Here is an 18,365-nt window from a genome sequence, read left to right as displayed (position 1 = left end):
TCAAAACAGGTCGACCCTGTATTAAAGTGGCGGTGACTCTGTTTGTCAGGAAGAGGCGTTTGACTGCTTTAGTCTGTGAATTCCCCCTCACAGCTCCCTTAATACACTCTGACCATATCTGATCATCACACAGCTAGGGGAAATCCAAAATGTCTCAAATTCTGAGTCAGGCCCGAGTGAGTTTTGAATAACGTGTTTATAACGGTGTGTTTGAATAACGGCTGGCTTAGAATCCATTTGTGTTAATATTGACTGTAGTACCAAGGCCTATGCGGCATCACCCATTTATCATCTTAAGAGGAGAGTATCAACAGGTTATGAGCATATTGTCTGCCTGCTTCAAAATTGCCTTCAGGGTAAAGCCATTTGAATTCAGTCCGTTTTTGGACAGCATCCCTGTCAACTTTCTATGCATGTTTGCCCATGGAAGAAGTGTTAAGAAGGTGACTTTTTGGACCTGAATGCCAAAACATTCAGGAGGTAAAAGTGCTCAAAGTGTACCTATTTTGAATACCCCACCATACCATGAGACATCCGTGTCTTCATCACTGGAAAAGATAAGCGGTTCAGCTTGATATCATGTCAAACTATTTTATTATTTCTTGAAATGAAGCGTTTTAATATAATTGCCAGTTTCTTTTTCCAGAAACTATTAAGTAGTTTGACAACCCTGTTTCTAAGCTTTTAAATTATATCAATCCCAAACTCTTTATTTTTTCCAGTGATGAAGACATTGATGTTTCATGGTATGGTGGGGTATGCAAAATAAGTCAACTTTGAGCACCTTTATCTCCAGAATGTTTTGGCATTGAGCTACAAAGTCACTTCCTGAGCACTTCTACAATGGGCAAATATGTATGAAAGGTTTCGTTCAAATCAAAAGGGAGCTGTCAAAAAGTGATTGAATTCAAATCAATTTGACCCTTATTTCAAATAGGTTTGTCAGGAATCAGAATACAGGTAGTAACTTTTTTGGGCCTATTTGGTTGCAAGATACCGGTAGTACACAAGGTTAGGCCTAATCATGTTTGTGCTCAACTGGTTTTCACCGTCAGTGTTATGAGGTACAGTAGCAGCCTGTAGCTAATGGTGCAATCAGGCTTCACTCAGATAATAGCACTACATTCTAATGAGCCTACATCCTGTTTGTTTAGATACCAGTTTTAATCTTTGAATTCCATTTATTCAGAGCTTATCCCAGATTTGTGTTGCCTAAATGTTTTGTTGTTTTCCCAAAAGGCTCAATGCTTATTTGGGTTAATATAGCCTAGCCATAGGCCAATTTTTGGAGGGAGCAATTGAGATGAGATTTATGATAAGTCAGTGATTTAATAGAATTAACCTGGAGGCATTCCATGACCTTTTAACAACATTGTCATAATAACAGCATGCCTTTCTTTTCATACACAGGTCCTTCGAAGTACATTGGGGCATGCAGGCAGACAGTTGAGACCATTATGAGGGCACCCCAGGCCAGCAGGAGCCTGTGAACGACCATAACACCCTCTCTGTCTACTCTCTAACCAGACAACCTTCCCCTCAGGTGTTAGGCCTAGTTTCTCTCACCCTTGTTATGCCCCTGTCACTGCTTTGGGGATAGAGGAACGTCCATAAAGGGAAGAGAGAGGGGCTTCATATTGGGTTAGTTAGACAGGCGGACCTTGTATTTCCCCCTGCTATGCCCCAGCCCCTACAGCCATGAGCTCTGCCCTGTGGAGCCAGGAGAAGCCCAGTGGGGGCTTCAGGGAGGACTGGCGCTTCTACATGGTGGTCAAGGTAAATATACATATGTTTATTTTCTGTTGCCCAGATTTCAGTCTTGTACAGTGGTTGCCCCACTAAAACTTTTGTGATTATGCTGCGGTTCTTAGAAGTATTTTGTGGTTTAGTACGGTACGGGGGGGGGTCACTCACCCCGCCACACTGGGTAGCACAGAGCAACACTTTAAGGGGCATTGCACTAATAATGGCGCTGACTAGGGAAACGTTCCCACTGTTCTTGGTGCCAGTCTGCACATTCAAACTAAAACAATGTAACTAATAATGGCATATTTATGCTTATGCTAATACAATAATGATAAAAATACTCTTTCAAAATGCCGACGTTTATTTAGTTATGGCTCCATAACGAATTACTATGGGAATAAATATCACAGAAATATTGGAACAAAGTTGTCTCATAAAGGTAAACAAATTGTTGCTTACTGGAAAATACTCTTTCAAACGCACACGGTCACGTTGTACAGCGCCATTATGGCTGTTAGCAGGTAGCTGGACAATAGACTTGTCTAAAAGGAGGGTAGGGGGAGAATTCTAAGTTAGGTTGGCTGTATCACAACCGGCCGTGATCGGTTGCAATTTTCAGTTTGAGGCGGCTTTTGGTTTTAATTTTGAATCCTCCAATCCTCTATATGTATTTATTGGCTGAGAGTCACGTCATATTTTTCAATATACTCTAGGCCTACCGTAGGTGACCTGAGTCTCACTGGTGTTGAGTAATGTGCTGTTAAAAGTGGTGTAGGTCTTATTTATTTAAAGAGCATATTGAAGTTCCATCCTAATGGAAACCCAGAGGGTTTTTTGTTTTTCTTGGAATAGAAACACCATAATATTAATCAAATTAGTTAAGCAAGTACCAGTGAAAAGTTTGGACACATCTACTAATTTCAGGGTTTTTCTTTATTTGTACTATTTTCTATGTTGCAGAATAATAGTGAAGACGTCACAACTATGAAATAACACACATGGAATCAGTTAATAACAAATTCTTATTTACAGTTGAAGTCGGAAGTTTACATGCACTACATGCATTAGGAAATCTACTTTGTGCACGACACATACTTTTTCCAACAATTGTTTACAGACAGATTATTTCACTTATAATTCACTGTATCACAATTCCAGTGGGTCAGAAGATTACATACACTAAGTTGACTATGCCTTTAACTTCACTAGGGTAGGGGGCAGCATTGGGAATTTTGGATGAAAAGCGTGCCCAAATTAAACTGCCTGCTACTCAGCCATAAAAGCTAGAATATGCATATAATTAGTAGATTTGGATATAAAACACTCTGAAGTTTCTAAAACTGTTTGAATGATGTCTGTGAGCATAACAGAACTCATATGGCAGGCAAAAACCTGAGAAAAAATCCAACCAGGAAGTGGGAAATCTGAGGTTTGTAATTTTTCAACTCATGGCCTATCGAATACACAGTGTCGATGGGGTCTTATTGCACTTCTTAAGGCTTGCACTAGATGTCAACAGTCTTTAGAACCTTGTTTGAGGCTTCTACTGTTAAGTGGGGGCGAATGAGAGGGGAATGAGTCAGAGGTCTGCCAGAGAGCCACGAGCTGGCCATGCGCGTTCACGTGATAGTTAGCTTGCGTTCCATTGCAATTCTGCAGACAAAGGAATTCTCCGGTTGGGACATTATTGAAAATGTATGTTAAAAACATCCTAAAGATTGATTCTATACATCGTTTGACATGTTTCTACGGACTGTAACGGAACTTTTTGACTTTTCGTCTGCACCTAGTGATCGCGCCTCATGAATTTTGATTACTGGGCTAAATGCGCGAACAAAAAGGAGGTATTTGGACATAAATGATGGACATTATCGAATAAACAAACATTTACTGTGGAACTGGGATTCCTGGGAGTGCATTCTGAAGATCATCAAAGGTAAGTGAATATTTATAATGCTATTTCTGACTTCTGTTGATTACACAACATGGCGGATATCTGTTTGGGTAGTTTTGGTCTCTGAGCGCTGTACTCAGATTATTGCATGGTGTGCTTTTTCCGTAAAGCTTTTTTGAAATCTGACACAGCGGTTGCATTAAGGAGAAGTGGATCTAAAATACCATGCATAACAGTTGTATCATTTAGCAATGTTTATTATGAGTATTACTGTAAATTGATGTGGCTCTCTGCAAAATCACCGGGTGTTTTGGAACTACTGAAAATAACGCGCCAATGTAAACTCTCATTTTTGGATATAAATATTAACTTTACTGAACAAAACATACATGTATTGTGTAACATGAAGTCCTATGAGTGTCATCTGATGAAGATCATCAAAGGTTAGTGATTAATTTTATCTCCATTTCTGCTTTTTGTGACTTCTCTATTTGGCTGGAAAAATGGCTGTGTTTTTCTGTGACTAGGCGCTGACCTAACAATCAGATGGTGTGCTTTCGTCGTAAAGCCTTTTTGAAATCGGACACTGGCGGGATTTACAACAAGTTTATCTTTAAAATTGTGTATAAATCAAATCAAATCAAATCAAATTTTATTAGTCACATACACATGGTTAGCAGATGTTAATGCGAGTGTAGCGAAATGCTTGTGCTTCTAGTTCCGACAATGCAGTAATAACCAACAAGTAATCTAACCTAACAATTCCACAACTACTACCTTATACACACACAAGTGTAAAGGGATAAAGAATATGTACATAAAGATATATGAATGAGTGGTGGTACAGAACGGCATAGGCAAGATGCAGTAGATGGTATAGAGTACGGTATATACATATGAGATGAGTACTGTAGGGTATGTAAACATAAAGTGGCATAGTTTAAAGTGGCTAGTGGTACATGTATTACATAAAGATGGCAAGATGCAGTAGATGATATAGAGTACAGTATATACATATGAGATGGGTAATGTAGGGTATGTAAACATTATATTAAGTGGCATTGTTTAAAGTGGCTAGTGGTACATTTTTACATAATTTCCATCAATTCCCATTTTTAAAGTGGCTGGAGTTGAGTCAGTATGTTGGCAGCGGCCGCTAAATGTTAGTGGTGGCTGTTTAACAGTCTGATGGCCTTGAGATAGAAGCTGTTTTTCAGTCTCTCGGTCCCTGCTTTGATGCACCTGTACTGACCTCGCCTTCTGGATGATAGCGGGGTGAACAGGCAGTGGCTTGGGTGGTTGTTGTCCTTGATGATCTTTATGGCCTTCCTGTGACATCGGGTGGTGTAGGTGTCCTGGAGGGCAGGTAGTTTGCCCCCGGTGATGCGTTCTGCAGACCTCACTACCCTCTGGAGAGCCTTACGGTTGTGGGCGGAGCAGTTGCCGTACCAGGCGGTGATACAGCCCGACAGGATGCTCTCGATTGTGCATCTGTAGAAGTTTGTGAGTGCTTTTGGTGACAAGCCGAATTTCTTCAGCCTCCTGAGGTTGAAGAGGCGCTGCTGCGCCTTCTTCACGACGCTGTCTGTGTGGGTGGACCAATTCAGTTTGTCCGTGATGTGTACACCGAGGAACTTAAAACTTTCCACCTTCTCCACTACTGACCCGTCGATGTGGATAGGGGGGTGCTCCCTCTGCTGTTTCCTGAAGTCCACAATCATCTCCTTTGTTTTGTTGACGTTGAGTGTGAGGTTATTTTCCTGACACCACACTCCGAGGGCCCTCACCTCCTCCCTGTAGGCCGTCTCGTCGTTGTTGGTAATCAAGCCTACCACTGTAGTGTCATCCGCAAACTTGATGATTGAGTTGGAGGCGTGCATGGCCACGCAGTCGTGGGTGAACAGGGAGTACAGGAGAGGGCTCAGAACGCACCCTTGTGGGGCCCCAGTGTTGAGGATCAGCGGGGTGGAGATGTTGTTACCTACCCTCACCACCTGGGGGCGGCCCGTCAGGAAGTCCAGGACTCAGTTGCACAGGGCGGGGTCGAGACCCAGGGTCTCGAGCTTGATGACGAGTTTGGAGGGTACTATGGTGTTAAATGCTGAGCTGTAATCGATGAACAGCATTCTCACATGGGTATTCCTCTTGTCCAGATGGGTTAGGGCAGTGTGCAGTGTGGTTGCGATTGCGTCGTCTGTGGACCTATTGGGTCGGTAAGCAAATTGGAGTGGGTCTAGGGTGTCCGGTAGGGTGGAGGTGATATGGTCCTTGACTAGTCTCTCAAAGCACTTCATGATGACGGAAGTGAGTGCTACGGGGCGGTAGTCGTTTAGTTCAGTTACCTTAGCTTTCTTGGGAACAGGAACAATGGTGGCCCTCTTGAAGCATGTGGGAACAGCAGACTGGGATAAGGATTGATTGAATATGTCCGTAAACACACCAGCCAGCTGGTCTGCGCATGCTCTGAGGACGCGGCTGGGAATGCCGTCTGGGCCTGCAGCCTTGCGAGGGTTAACACGTTTAAATGTTTTACTCACCTCGGCTGCAGTGAAGGAGAGCCCGCAGGTTTTGGTAGGGGGCCGTGTCAGTGGCACTGTATTGTCCTCAAAGCGGGCAAAAAAGTTGTTTAGCCTGTCTGGGAGCAAGACATCCTGGTCCGCGACGGGGCTGGTTTTCTTTTTGTAATCCGTGATTGACTGTAGACCCTGCCACATACCTCTTGTGTCTGAGCTGTTGAATTGCGACTCGATTTTGTCTCTGTACTGGGACTTAGCCTGTTTGATTGCCTTGCGGAGAGAATAGCTACACTGTTTGTATTCGGTCATGCTTCCGGTCACCTTGCCCTGGTTAAAAGCAGTGGTTCGCGCTTTCAGTTTCACGCGAATGCTGCCGTCAATCCACGGTTTCTGGTTTGGGAATGTTTTAATCGTTGCTGTGGGTACGACATCGTCAATGCACTTCCTAATGAACTCGCTCACCGAATCAGCATATTCGTCAATATTGTTGTTGGACGCAATGCGGAACATATTCCAATCCGCGTGATCGAAGCAGTCTTGAAGCGTGGAATCAGATTGGTCGGACCAGCGTTGAACAGACCTGAGCGCGGGAGCTTGTTGTTTTAGTTTCTGTTTGTAGGCTGGAATCAACAAAATGGAGTCGTGGTCAGCTTTTCCGAAAGGGGGGCGGGGGAGGGCCTTATATGCGTCGCGGAAATTAGTATAACAATGATCTAGGGTTTTTCCAGCCCTGGTAGCACAATCGATATGCTGATAGAATTTAGGGAGTTTTGTTTTTAGATTAGCCTTGTTAAAATCCCCAGCTACGATGAATGCAGCCTCAGGGTGTGTGGTTTCCAGTTTACAAAGAGTCAGATAAAGTTCGTTCAGGGCCATCGATGTGTCTGCTTGGGGGGGAATATATACGGCTGTGATTATGATTGAAGAGAATTCCCTTGGTAGATAATGCGGTCGACATTTTATTGTGAGGAGTTCTAGATCAGGTGAACAGAATGACTTGAGTTCCTGTGTGTTGTTATGATGATCACACCACGTCTCGTTAATCATAAGGCATACCCCCCCGCCCCTCTTCTTACCAGAAAGATGTTTGTTTCTGTCGGCGCGATGCATGAAGAAACCAGCTGGCTGCACCGACTCCGTTAGCGTCTCTTGAGTTAGCCATGTTTCCGTGAAGCAGAGCACGTTGCAATCCCTGATGTCTCTCTGGAATGCTACCCGTGCTCGGATTTCATCAACCTTATTGTCAAGAGACTGGACATAATACTTGTATGTTTGAGGTATTCTAATTATGGTATTTCTGTTTTGAATTTGGCGCCCTGCAGTTTCACTGGCTGTTGACGAGGTGGGACACTACCGTCCCACATACCCTAGTGAGATTGCCTTTAACCTCTCTGGGATATGTGGGACGGTAGCGTCCCACCTGGCCAACATCCAGTGAAAATGCAGAGCGCCAAATTCAAATAAATTACTATAAAATTAAACTTTCATGAAATCACACATTCAATATACCAAATTAAAGCTACACTTGTTGTGAATCCAGCCAACGTGTCAGATTTTTTAAATGCTTTACGGCGAAAGCAAACAATGCTATTATCTGAGGATAACACCCCAGCTAACAATCACAGACCAATCTTATTTCAACTCTCCCGGCGCGACACAAAACGCAGAAATAAAGATATAATTCATGCCTTACCTTTGACGAGCTTCTTCTGTTGGCACTCCAATATGTCCCATAAACATCACAAATGGTCCTTTTGTTCGATTAATTCCGTCGATATATATCCAAAATGTCAATTTATTTGGCGCGTTTGATCCAGAAAAACACCTGTTCCAACTTGCACAACGTGACTACAAAAAATCTCAAAAGTTACCTGTAAGCTTTGTCCAAACATTTAAAACTACTTTTGTAATATAACTTTAGGTATTTTTTAACGTAAATAATCGATAAAATTGAAGACTGGATGATCTGTGTTCAATACCGGAGGAAAACAATGTGTAGCATGCTTTCTGGTCACGCGCCTCTAACAAACAGTACACTTCACTGGAGCCTCATTCTGAACATGGCTACTTCTTCATTTCTCAAAGGAAAAACCTCAACCAATTTCTAAAGACTGTTGACATCCAGTGGAAGCGATAGGAACTGCAGGAAGGTCCCTTTAGAAATCTGGATTCCCAATGAAAACCCATTGAAAAGAGTGACCTCAAAAAGAAAATCTGAATGGTTTTTCCTCTGGGTTTTGCCTGCCAAATAAGTTATGTTATAGTCACAGACATGATTCAAACAGTTTTAGAATCTTCAGAGTGTTTTCTATCCAATACTAATAATAATATGCATATATTAGCATCTGGGACTGAGTAGGAGCCAGTTTACTCTGTGCACGCTTTTCATCCAAATGTGAAAATGCTGCACCCTATCCTAGAGAAGTTAAACAGCTTGGAAAATTCCAGAAAATTATGGCATGGCTTTAGAAGCTTCTGATAGGCTAACTGGCATAATTTGAGTCAATTGGAGGTGTACCTGTGGAATAGAGGTCGACCGATTAATTGGAATGGCCGATTTCAAGTTTTCATAACAATTGGTAATCGGCATTTTTGGACACTGATTGTGGCCGATTTAAAAAAATATATATATATATAACTGCCTTGTTCAGGGGCAGAACGACAGATTTTTACCTTGTCAGCTCGGGGATTCGATCTTGCAACCTTCCGGTTACTAGTCCAACGCTCTAACCACCTGCCTTACATTGCACTCCACGAGGAGCCTGCATGGCAGGCTGACTACCTTTTACGCGAGTGCAGCAAGAAGCCAAGGTAAGTTGCTAGCTAGCATTAAAAAAACAATAAACCTTAACATAGTCACTAGTTAACTACACATGGTTGATGATATTACTAGTTTATCTGGCGTGTCCTGCGTTGCATATAATTGATGCGGTGCCTGTTCATTTCTCATCGAATCACAGCCTACTTCTCCAAACGGGTGATGATTTAACAAGCGCATTCGCGAAAAAGCACTGTCGTTGCACCAATGTGTACCTAACCATAAACATCAATGCCTTTCTTTAAAATCAATACACAAGTATATATTTTTAAACCTGCATATTTAGTTAATATTGCCTGCTAACATGACTTTCTTTTAACTAGAGAAATTGTGTCACTTCTCTTGCGTTCCGTGCAAGCAGTCAGGGTATATGCAGCAGTTTGGGCCGCCTGGCTCGTTGCGAACTGTGTGAAGACCATTTATTCCTAACAAAGACCGTAATTCATTTGCCAGAATTGTACATAATTATGACATAACATTGAAGGTTGTACAATGTAACAGCAATATTTACACTTAGGGATGCCACCCGTTAGATAAAATACAGAATGGTTCCGTATTTCACTGAAAGAATAAACGTTTTGTTTTCGAAATGATAGTTTCCGGATTTGACCATATTAATGACCTAAGGCTCGTATTTCTGTGTGTTATGTTGTAATTAAGTCTATGATATTTGATAGAGCAGTCTGACTGAGCGGTGGAAGGCAGCAGCAGGCTTGTAAGAATTCATTCAAACGGCACTTTCGTGCATTTGCCAGCAGCTTCGTTATGCTTCAAGCATTGAGCTGTTTATGACTTCAAGCCTATCAACTCCCAAGATTAGGCTGGTGTAACCGATGTGAAATGGCTAGCTAGTTAGCGGGGTGCGCGCTAATAGCGTTTCAATCGGTGACGGCACTCGGTGACGGCACTCGCTCTGAGACAGTGAAGTAGTTGTTCCCCTTGCTCTGCAAGGGCCGCATTTGTGGTGCAATGGATAACTAATTCTGGCAAATTAGTTCAAACGAGCCAGGCGGCCCAAACTATTGCATATACCCTGACTCTTGCAAGAGAAGTGACACAATTTCACCTGGTTAATATTGCCTGCTAACCTGGATTTATTTTAGCTAAATATGCAGGTTTAAAAATCTATACTTCTGTGTATTGATTTTAAGAAAGGCATTGATGTTTATGGTTAGGTACACGTTGGAGCAACGACAGTCCTTTTTCGCGAATGCGCACTCCATCGATTATATGCAACGCAGAACACGCTAGATAAACTAGTAATATCATCAACCATGTGTAGTTATAACTAGTGATTATTATTGATTGATTGTTTTTTATAAGATAAGTTTTTAATATTAGCTAGCAACTTACCTTGGTGAGGCACCTCGTGAGGCAGGTGGTTAGAGCATTGGACTAGTTAACCGTAAGGTTGCAAGATTGAATCCCTGAGCTGACAAGGTAAAAATCTGTCGTTCTGCCCCTGAACAAGGCAGTTAACCCACCGTTCCTAGGCCGTCATTGAAAATAAGTGTTCTTAACTGACTTGCCTAGTTAAATAAAGGTGTAAAAAAAAAAAATGGCGTCCAAAATTACCAATTTCCGATTGTTATGAAAACTTGAAATCGGCCCTAATTAATCGGCCATTCTGATTAATCGGTCGACCTCTAATAAGAACATTCAATAGTCAAAGGTATATGAAATAAAAATTGTATAGAGATAAATAGTCCTGTAATTCCTATAATAACTACAACCTAAAACTTCTTATCTGGGAATATTGAAAACTCATGTTAAAAGGAACTGAGCAAGGAACTTAAACGTAAGCTTTTTTACATGGCACATATTGCATTTTTACTTTCTTCTCCAACACTTTGTTTTTGTATTATTTAAACCAAATTGAACATGTTTCACTATTTATTTGAGGCTAAATTGATTTTATTGATGTATTATATTAAGTTAAAATAAGTGTTCATTCAGTATTGTTGTAATTGTCATTATTATAAATAAATAAATCCTCTGATTTAATCGGTATCGGCTTTTTTTGATCCTCCAATAATCGGTATCGGCGTTGAAAAATCATAGTTGGTCGACCTCTACTGTGGAAGTATTTCAAGGCCAACCTTCAAACTCAGTTCCTCTTTGCTTGACATCATGGGAAAATCAAAAGAAATCCAAGACCTCAGAAGATAATTGTAGACCTCCACAAGTCTGGTTCATCCTTGGGAGCAATTTCCAAATGCCTGAATGGTACCACGTTCATCTGTACAAACAATAGTACGCAAGTATAAACATCATGGGACCACGTAGCTGTCATACCACTCAGGAGGAGACGTGTTCTGTCTCCTAGAGATGAATGTACTTTGGTTCGAAAAGTGCAAATCAATCCCAGAATAACAGCGAAGGACCCTGTGAAGATTCTGGAGGAAACAGATACAAAAGTATCTATATCCACAGTAAAATGAGTTCTATATCGACATAACCTGAAAGGCTGCTCAGCAAGGAAGAAGCCACTGTTCCAAAACCGCCATTAAAAAAGCCAGACTACGGTTTACAACTGCACATGGGTACAAAGATTGTACTTTTTAGAGAAATGTCCTCTGGTCTGATGAAACAAAAATATAACTGTTTGGCCATAATGACCATCGATATGTTTGGAGGTAAAAGGGGAAGGTTTGCAAGCTGAAGAACACCATCCCAAACATGAATACGGGGGTGGCAGCATCATAATGTTGGGGTGCTTTGCTGCAGGAGGGACTGGTGCACTTCACAAATAGATGGCACCATGAGGGAGGAAAATTATGTGGATATATTGAAGCAACATCTCAAGACATCAGTCAGGAAGTTAAAGCTTGGTCACAAATGGGTCTTCCAAATGGTCAATGACCCCAAGCATACTTCCAAAGTTGTGGCAAAATGGCTTAAGGACAACAAAGTTAAGGTATTGGAGTGGCCATCACAAAGCCCTGACCTCAATCCTATAGAACATTTGTGGACAGAACTGAAAAAGCGTGTGCGAGCAAGGAGGCCTACAAACCTGACTCAGTTACACCAGCTCTGTCAGGAGGAATAGGCCAAAATTCACCCAACTTATTGTGGGAAGCTTGTGTAAGGCTACCTGACGCGTTTGACCCAAGTTTAACAATTTAAAGGCAATGCTACCAAATACTAATTGAGTGTATGTAAACATCTGACCCACTGGGAATGTGATGATAGAAATAAAAGCAGAAATAAATCATTCTCTCTACAATGTTTGACATTTCACATTCTTAAAATAAAGTGGTGATCCTAACTGACCTAAGACAGGGATTTTTTTACTAGGATTAAATGTCAGGAATTGTGAAACTCAGTTTAAAGGTATTTTGCTAAGGTGTATGTAAACTTCTGACTTCAACTGTACATGGCGGGGAATTGAACCCAGGTCTCCCACGTGCTCGCACGACACTGCGATTCTTTAGCTAAATAGCCCAGCACTGTAGCCTACTCCCGACCATCACGTTGTACAGCGCCATATTTTCCATTCCATCCTAATGGAAACCCAGAGGGTTTTTTGTTTTTCTTGGAAAAGAAAGACCATAAAATTAATCCAATTAATTGAGCAACATTTCTTAAAATCTGTTCTTACAAAAAAAGTTTTTAAATTCTCTAGTACAGCCACTATTGAAGGCTATCAAATGCTTCTCAAAGATTCCCTCTGGTGGTCAAACTGGTGGTCAAGCTAGTACTAACTAGCATTAATGGTACCAAATGGATGGCATTTAAATAACGTGCCATAGGATTTTGCAGCACCACGCAAGCTGTGCTGCAGTACGCTGCAACTTTTAAAGGACGAACCACTGTTGGTGTGTTTCCTGACCGATTCCGTGTTTGGTTAATGATTCTTGTCTCCCATGAGACACTGTAGACATGGAAGCCTATTTTACTTCCTCAAAATCCCCAGAATTAAACTGAGATATCTGTAATTCATTTTGAATGGATGTTTTTATTACATTTTTTACATCTAACTAAGGTGTTTGGTGCAGTATTTGTCAAGTAAAAAAAATGTGTGGCATGTCTTATTTAAACAGTCTCACTGTCTATGCTATTGGATAGAGAGTAATCACTGCAGCTGTTCACCCCATGTTAATGTACTAATGGACATCGTCAAATCAAAACCCTATCTTCATTTATCCATTGTGATGCACAGATGTTCCAAACTCTGTTTAGACTGACTTAATGAACAAAATTATCCTATTTACACTTTGTAGTCTATTGACACTAGAATAACTGTTTCTGGCTCATATTGATGCCAAATAAGCCATTTTCAAAGGGATTCGTTGCTTTTTTAAAAGCAGTTGCTCTTTAAGAGATTCTTGAATTTCGCTAGGGTTATTGAAGATTTTATTTATTTATCAAGGCCTGTTTATCGAAAAAGGTTTATTTTGTGTTTCATATTTTGTTGTTTTGGCTATTGTGTTTTTTTGAGAATAAACTCAAGAAGATAAGTCCTGATGTACTAATGGGTATCTTCGATTATGTTTGGATTGCCTGTTTATTCCCTATATCATGCACTATATCTGCTCAATGGGCCCTGGTCAAAATCAGTGTACTAAATAGGAAATAGGGTGCCATTTCTAACTAGACTGAGACCCTTAATAACTCTACTCAATTCTACTAAGGAGTGTATAGTGGAGAAGCCCCCCCAGAAGACCCTGAGGATCCCCCGGGGCAGCCTGGGACAGGCCTGCCAGGAGAGGAACAGCCTGGGGCGCACGCTACCCCCCAGCAAGGGCAAGAGGAGCCTACGTGTCCTGGACCAGACCAACGTGGTGCTGAGCCTGGATGAGCGGTTGGTCTAATTAATGGATAGTGACACTCATGCTATATTGCAATTTTATATAAAGACAATACAAAACAACAACTACTCACATTTGACATACACCACATGACTAAAAGTTTGTGGACACCTGCTCATCAAACATCTCATTCTAAAATCATGGGCATTAATATGGAGTTGTTCCCCCTTTTGCTTCTATAACAGCATCCACTCTTCTGGGAAGAATTTCCACTTGATGTTGGAACATTGCTGCAGGGACTTGCTTCCATTCAGCAACAAAAGCATTAGTGAGGTCGGGCACCGATGTTTGGCGATTATGCCTGGCTCACGGTCGGCGTTCCAAATCATCCCAAAGGTGTTTGATGGGGTTGAGGTCAGGGCTCTGTGCAGGCCACTCCTAATTGCATGACAATGCACTGGGGCATTGTCATGCTGAAACAGGAAAGGTTGCCACAAAGTTGGAAGCACAGAATCGTCTAGAATGTAATTGTATGCTGTAGCGTTAAGATTTCCCTTCACTGGAACTAAGAGGCCTAGCCCGAACCATGAAAAACATCCCCAGACCTTTATTCCTCCTACACCAAACTTTACACTCGGCACTATGCATTGGGGCAGGTAGCGTTCTCCTGGCATCCGCCAAACTCAGGTTTGTCTGTCGGACTGCCAGATGGTGAAGTGCGAATCATCACTCCAGATAACGTTTCCACTGCTCCAGAGTCCAATGGCAGTGAGCTTTACACCACTCCAGCCGACCCTTGGCATTGCGCATGGTTATCTTAGGCTTGTGTGCGGCTGCTCGGCCATGGAAACCCATTTCATGACACTCCCGACGAACAGTTCTTGTGCAGATGTTGCTTTCAGAGGCAGTTTGGAACTTGGTAGTGAGTGTTGCAACCGAGAACAGACGATTTTTATGCCCTTCAGTACTCGCGGTCCCGTTCTGTGAGTTTGTGTGGCCTACCACTTCGTGGCTGCGCTGTTGTTGCTCCTAGACGTTTCCACTTCACAATAACAGCACTTACAGTTGATCGGAGCAGGACAGAAATTTGACTGACTTGTTGGGAAGGTGGCATCCTATGACGGTGCCACATTGAAAGTCACTGAGCTCTTCAGTAAGGCCATTCTGCTGCCAATGTTTGTCTATGAGGAGTATATGGCTCTGTGCTCGATTTTATACACCTGTCAGCAACGGGTTTGGCTGAAATAGCCGAATCCACTAATTTGAAGGGGTGTCCACATACTTTTGTACAAATAGTGTATGATATATTGACATTTTTTGTAACTTTTTAATATTTTCTTGTATTTTCCTCTGGGATTCAAATGTACATCTTGTTGTTGGACGTCCAATTCAGGGACGTCCTGGAGCTGGATGAGAAGCTAGCTGAGCTGCTGTTCCCCATCACCAACTGTGAGGAGCGCTATGCCCTGCTGTGCAACAAGCCCCGGCTGGAGCGGGCCAGAGACATCGATTGTGGCTCCAAGGTGCGCGTGCAGCTGCGTTCGGGGGATGAACCTTTGCCCGGGGTAGTCCGATTTAAAGGATCTCTCCTCCCAGACAGGGCTCTCTCCGGGGTCTGGTTTGGAGTGGAGCTGCTGGTGAGAAACCTCATCTTTACTGTTCTTTTAAAATGCACTTTGTAAGCAGTTGACCCTCAGTTACGTATATAGAATAACTTTATTTGTCCCAGAGGGAACTTCAGTTATGTGTGATATTTCATAACAGCTAAGCTAGTAAATGGACTCTCTCTTGCCGTAGCCTACGTTCTGTAAAGATGCAGTAAAGTAGCGGGCTACAAAGGCTTGTTTATTGGAGCACAATGTTGTGTTTATTCCTCCGTGTCCAGTTGTAGGCTGGGTGAGTGGGTGAAGGAGCCGGACGAGAGGAAAGGCTGATCCTTGCTCACTATAAAGGGTTTAGCACATTCTTGGGTTTCAGATCAGCGTCTTGATTGAATGCCAGACTTGTATCACGATTCAGAATACTTACCACACATTTACAGTCAACAATGTTTACTTCTGATCTTGATCATACAAACATAAATTGAACAATGCCAATACTGAAAAGCCCTACATGGCACTCAAGAAGTGCAGTGTATAGGATCATGTAACTATACTTTCTAACTGTCCATTATCCCTGTGTAAGAGCAAAGATTATTCAGTTCGGGCCTGCCGGCTACTCTCTGCAATGAAACATTTTGAGTATGCTGTTATGCCCTCCGCAGTATCGATCTGAAACCCTCATCATCCCAGATGTATGATGTTCACTTCCCTGTTCCCTCCCCTGTAGAATGCTGAATAGGCAGGTTACTGTAGCTGAGCTCACCTCATTGTAATGACAGTTCATGCCTCTTGTATCAGCTCAGCCCAGTGGCTTTTCCTGTGATGGTAAGGGTTAGGGAAGAGGTTAAGGGTCAGAGAAGTTCTTTGGCATTACTGTGTGACAGATTAGGGGAAGGGTTAGCGTGACTGAGTAAGCCACATGCGACTGTCACTCGCAGGTTATCCCACGTTTAACATACTGTATGTAACCTATGCCTCTACTTAGGAGGAGGGCAGAGGCCAGGGCTTCACAGAGGGCTCCTACCAGGGCCGACAGCTGTTCCGCTGTGAGGATGAGTGCGGGGTGTTCGTGGCCCTGGACAAGCTGGAGCTGTGGGATGACGAGGAAGAGGAGCTGGGAGAGCTAGAGGTGGATCACGTCATCCTGGTGGAGGAGGAGATGGATTTCCATCCGCTGGAGATCAACTCCAGGGTCCTGGTTCAGACCAGAGAGGGGCCGGAGAGAGGAACCATCATCTTCTGTGACCTGCTGCCTGGGAACGAGAGCCTGGGGTACTATGTGGGAGTAGACATGGTAAGGCTTGAGACGCTGGTCCCATACTGGGGCCTTACTGAGTGGGACCTCTACAACCTGCTCCTGTCTGCTGTTGAATGGCAGACTGGCAATGTAAATACTGTCAGAGTGGAGATTACCTTCTCCTCTGCTGTTAACACTAGGTAAAGGTGAAATGTACACCCCACATATATAATAATGCTATATTTATAGAACATGGCTAACAACTTGTAAATTACATCTCAAGTTAGGCAAGAGCCTAGTTCAAGTAGCCCCTGTAAGGTTGTTTGTATGATTTGTTTGTCTATCCAGAAAATAAAATATCATTCCTAATGTTTATATAGCAGTCTAACAACCAGCTGCTGGTGTTGATGTTTCCTGTTGCCAATATAATCAGATGGCATAGCAGTTAAGAAAAGGGAACATGCATAATGACAGAGGCATTTGACTGCAGGTTGTTAGTAGCAGCAGCAGTGAGCCTACTCGGTCTACTCTTGCCTGGGACACACACAAAGGGCAGTAGTCATGCGGGGAGCTGGGGAGTGAGGTAAAGTTGCAGCCTGCGTCCCCAATGGCACCCTATTCCCTATGTAGTGAACTACTTTTGACTAGAGCCCAATGGGCACAAATGTAGTGCACTAAATTGGCAATAGGGTGCCATTGGGGACGCAGCTACAGCACTGGGCTGTATGACCAGTAGCGTGGCACAGGGCCAGCGGGTTGGCCAGGCAGCCAAGGAAAGGAGAGGAGAGTCCACTGCTCCGTCCACTCTGCTCCAGCCTCGCCCAGCATACAGAGAACATCAACAACACTCTGACACGCCATATACAAAACAGCTTAGTATTAGGTGATATTTGTGTAACGTTTTTGTTTATTTGGATCTATTTTTGCCCACAATGGGGCCAACCTTCCAAAAGTACATAGATTAGTGTGGTGGAGTAGAGCAACCAGTACTGGAGAACTTTGACCCTGCTTCCTGGGGATTGGAATAAGCACCCCTCTGTTTTGAAGATGCGGGAGCTACATTTTGAGAAATGAGAGAGGGAAGGTTAAGAGGGAGTTAAAGTTTAAGTGCAGACAGAGAACCATTACTGGGTGGAGGAGGTAGTTGACTGGATAGAGAAGTGCTATCGTAGTGATGACAGGACTGCTGCTGAGACTGGGACTGTAAGTACAGGTTGTAGGAGATGAGGAACGCCCGCAGCAGTAATCGGTTGCTGCCTCTGCCTCTTCCAGGACAATCCTATTGGGGACTGGGATGGTGTTATCGACGGGAAGCTGCTGTGTAATTTCGCCAGTCTGGAACACACCCGTCTAGTCCCCATCTGTGACGTAATGCCAGGTGAGTCCAGCGGTCCGGTAGTCTATTCTCTCCTTTTTTTTCCTCACATCAAATGTATATTGTTATTTCAATTTATTACAATTTCATCAAGTGCAAATCTATATATTTTTGAAATATTCTCTCCCTTATTTGGATCCTATAAATGATAACTGAAGAAGCTTCAGGTATTGCCTATTAGCCATATAGGCAGGCAGTTATATGAGTGTAGTATTTGTGGTGGGGGGTGTGTGAACACAGCAGCACTAAGTGGAGTGTTGTGTGTTTTACTAGCAGCAATAGCAGTAGCAGCAGAAATAGTCGTAGCGGCAGTAGCAGCAGCGGCAGTAGCGGCAGTAACAGCAGCAGCAGTAACAGAGACTCTTTTGTTTGATGGCTCTGCTTGTTTTTGAAAGTCAAGTGAGATTCGGCTCCTCTCAGCCTCTTT

The 18,365-nt window shown here is 42.9% G+C and overlaps 1 protein-coding gene across 3 annotated transcripts in view; it reads left to right on the top strand.

The window, feature by feature from the left end:
* Window positions 1-18,365, top strand: part of LOC139575830 (ubiquitin carboxyl-terminal hydrolase CYLD-like) — a 35,059-nt gene that overhangs the window by 1,644 nt on the left and 15,050 nt on the right. For all 3 annotated transcript variants that reach the window (XM_071401179.1, XM_071401178.1, XM_071401177.1), the window contains exons 2-6: window positions 1,411-1,776; window positions 13,609-13,778; window positions 15,119-15,362; window positions 16,312-16,620; window positions 17,836-17,941. In XM_071401179.1, the coding sequence (XP_071257280.1) occupies window positions 1,699-1,776; window positions 13,609-13,778; window positions 15,119-15,362; window positions 16,312-16,620; window positions 17,836-17,941 (907 nt within the window). In that variant the 5' untranslated portion in view covers window positions 1,411-1,698. The remainder of the gene's footprint in view (window positions 1-1,410; window positions 1,777-13,608; window positions 13,779-15,118; window positions 15,363-16,311; window positions 16,621-17,835; window positions 17,942-18,365) is intronic.

Source organism: Salvelinus alpinus, chromosome 5 (genome assembly GCF_045679555.1).
Source record: "Salvelinus alpinus chromosome 5, SLU_Salpinus.1, whole genome shotgun sequence".
Taxonomy (NCBI): Eukaryota; Metazoa; Chordata; class Actinopteri; order Salmoniformes; family Salmonidae; genus Salvelinus; species Salvelinus alpinus.
The sequence above is the reverse complement of the archived record's forward strand: the minus strand, read 5'-3'. Positions and strand labels throughout refer to the sequence as shown.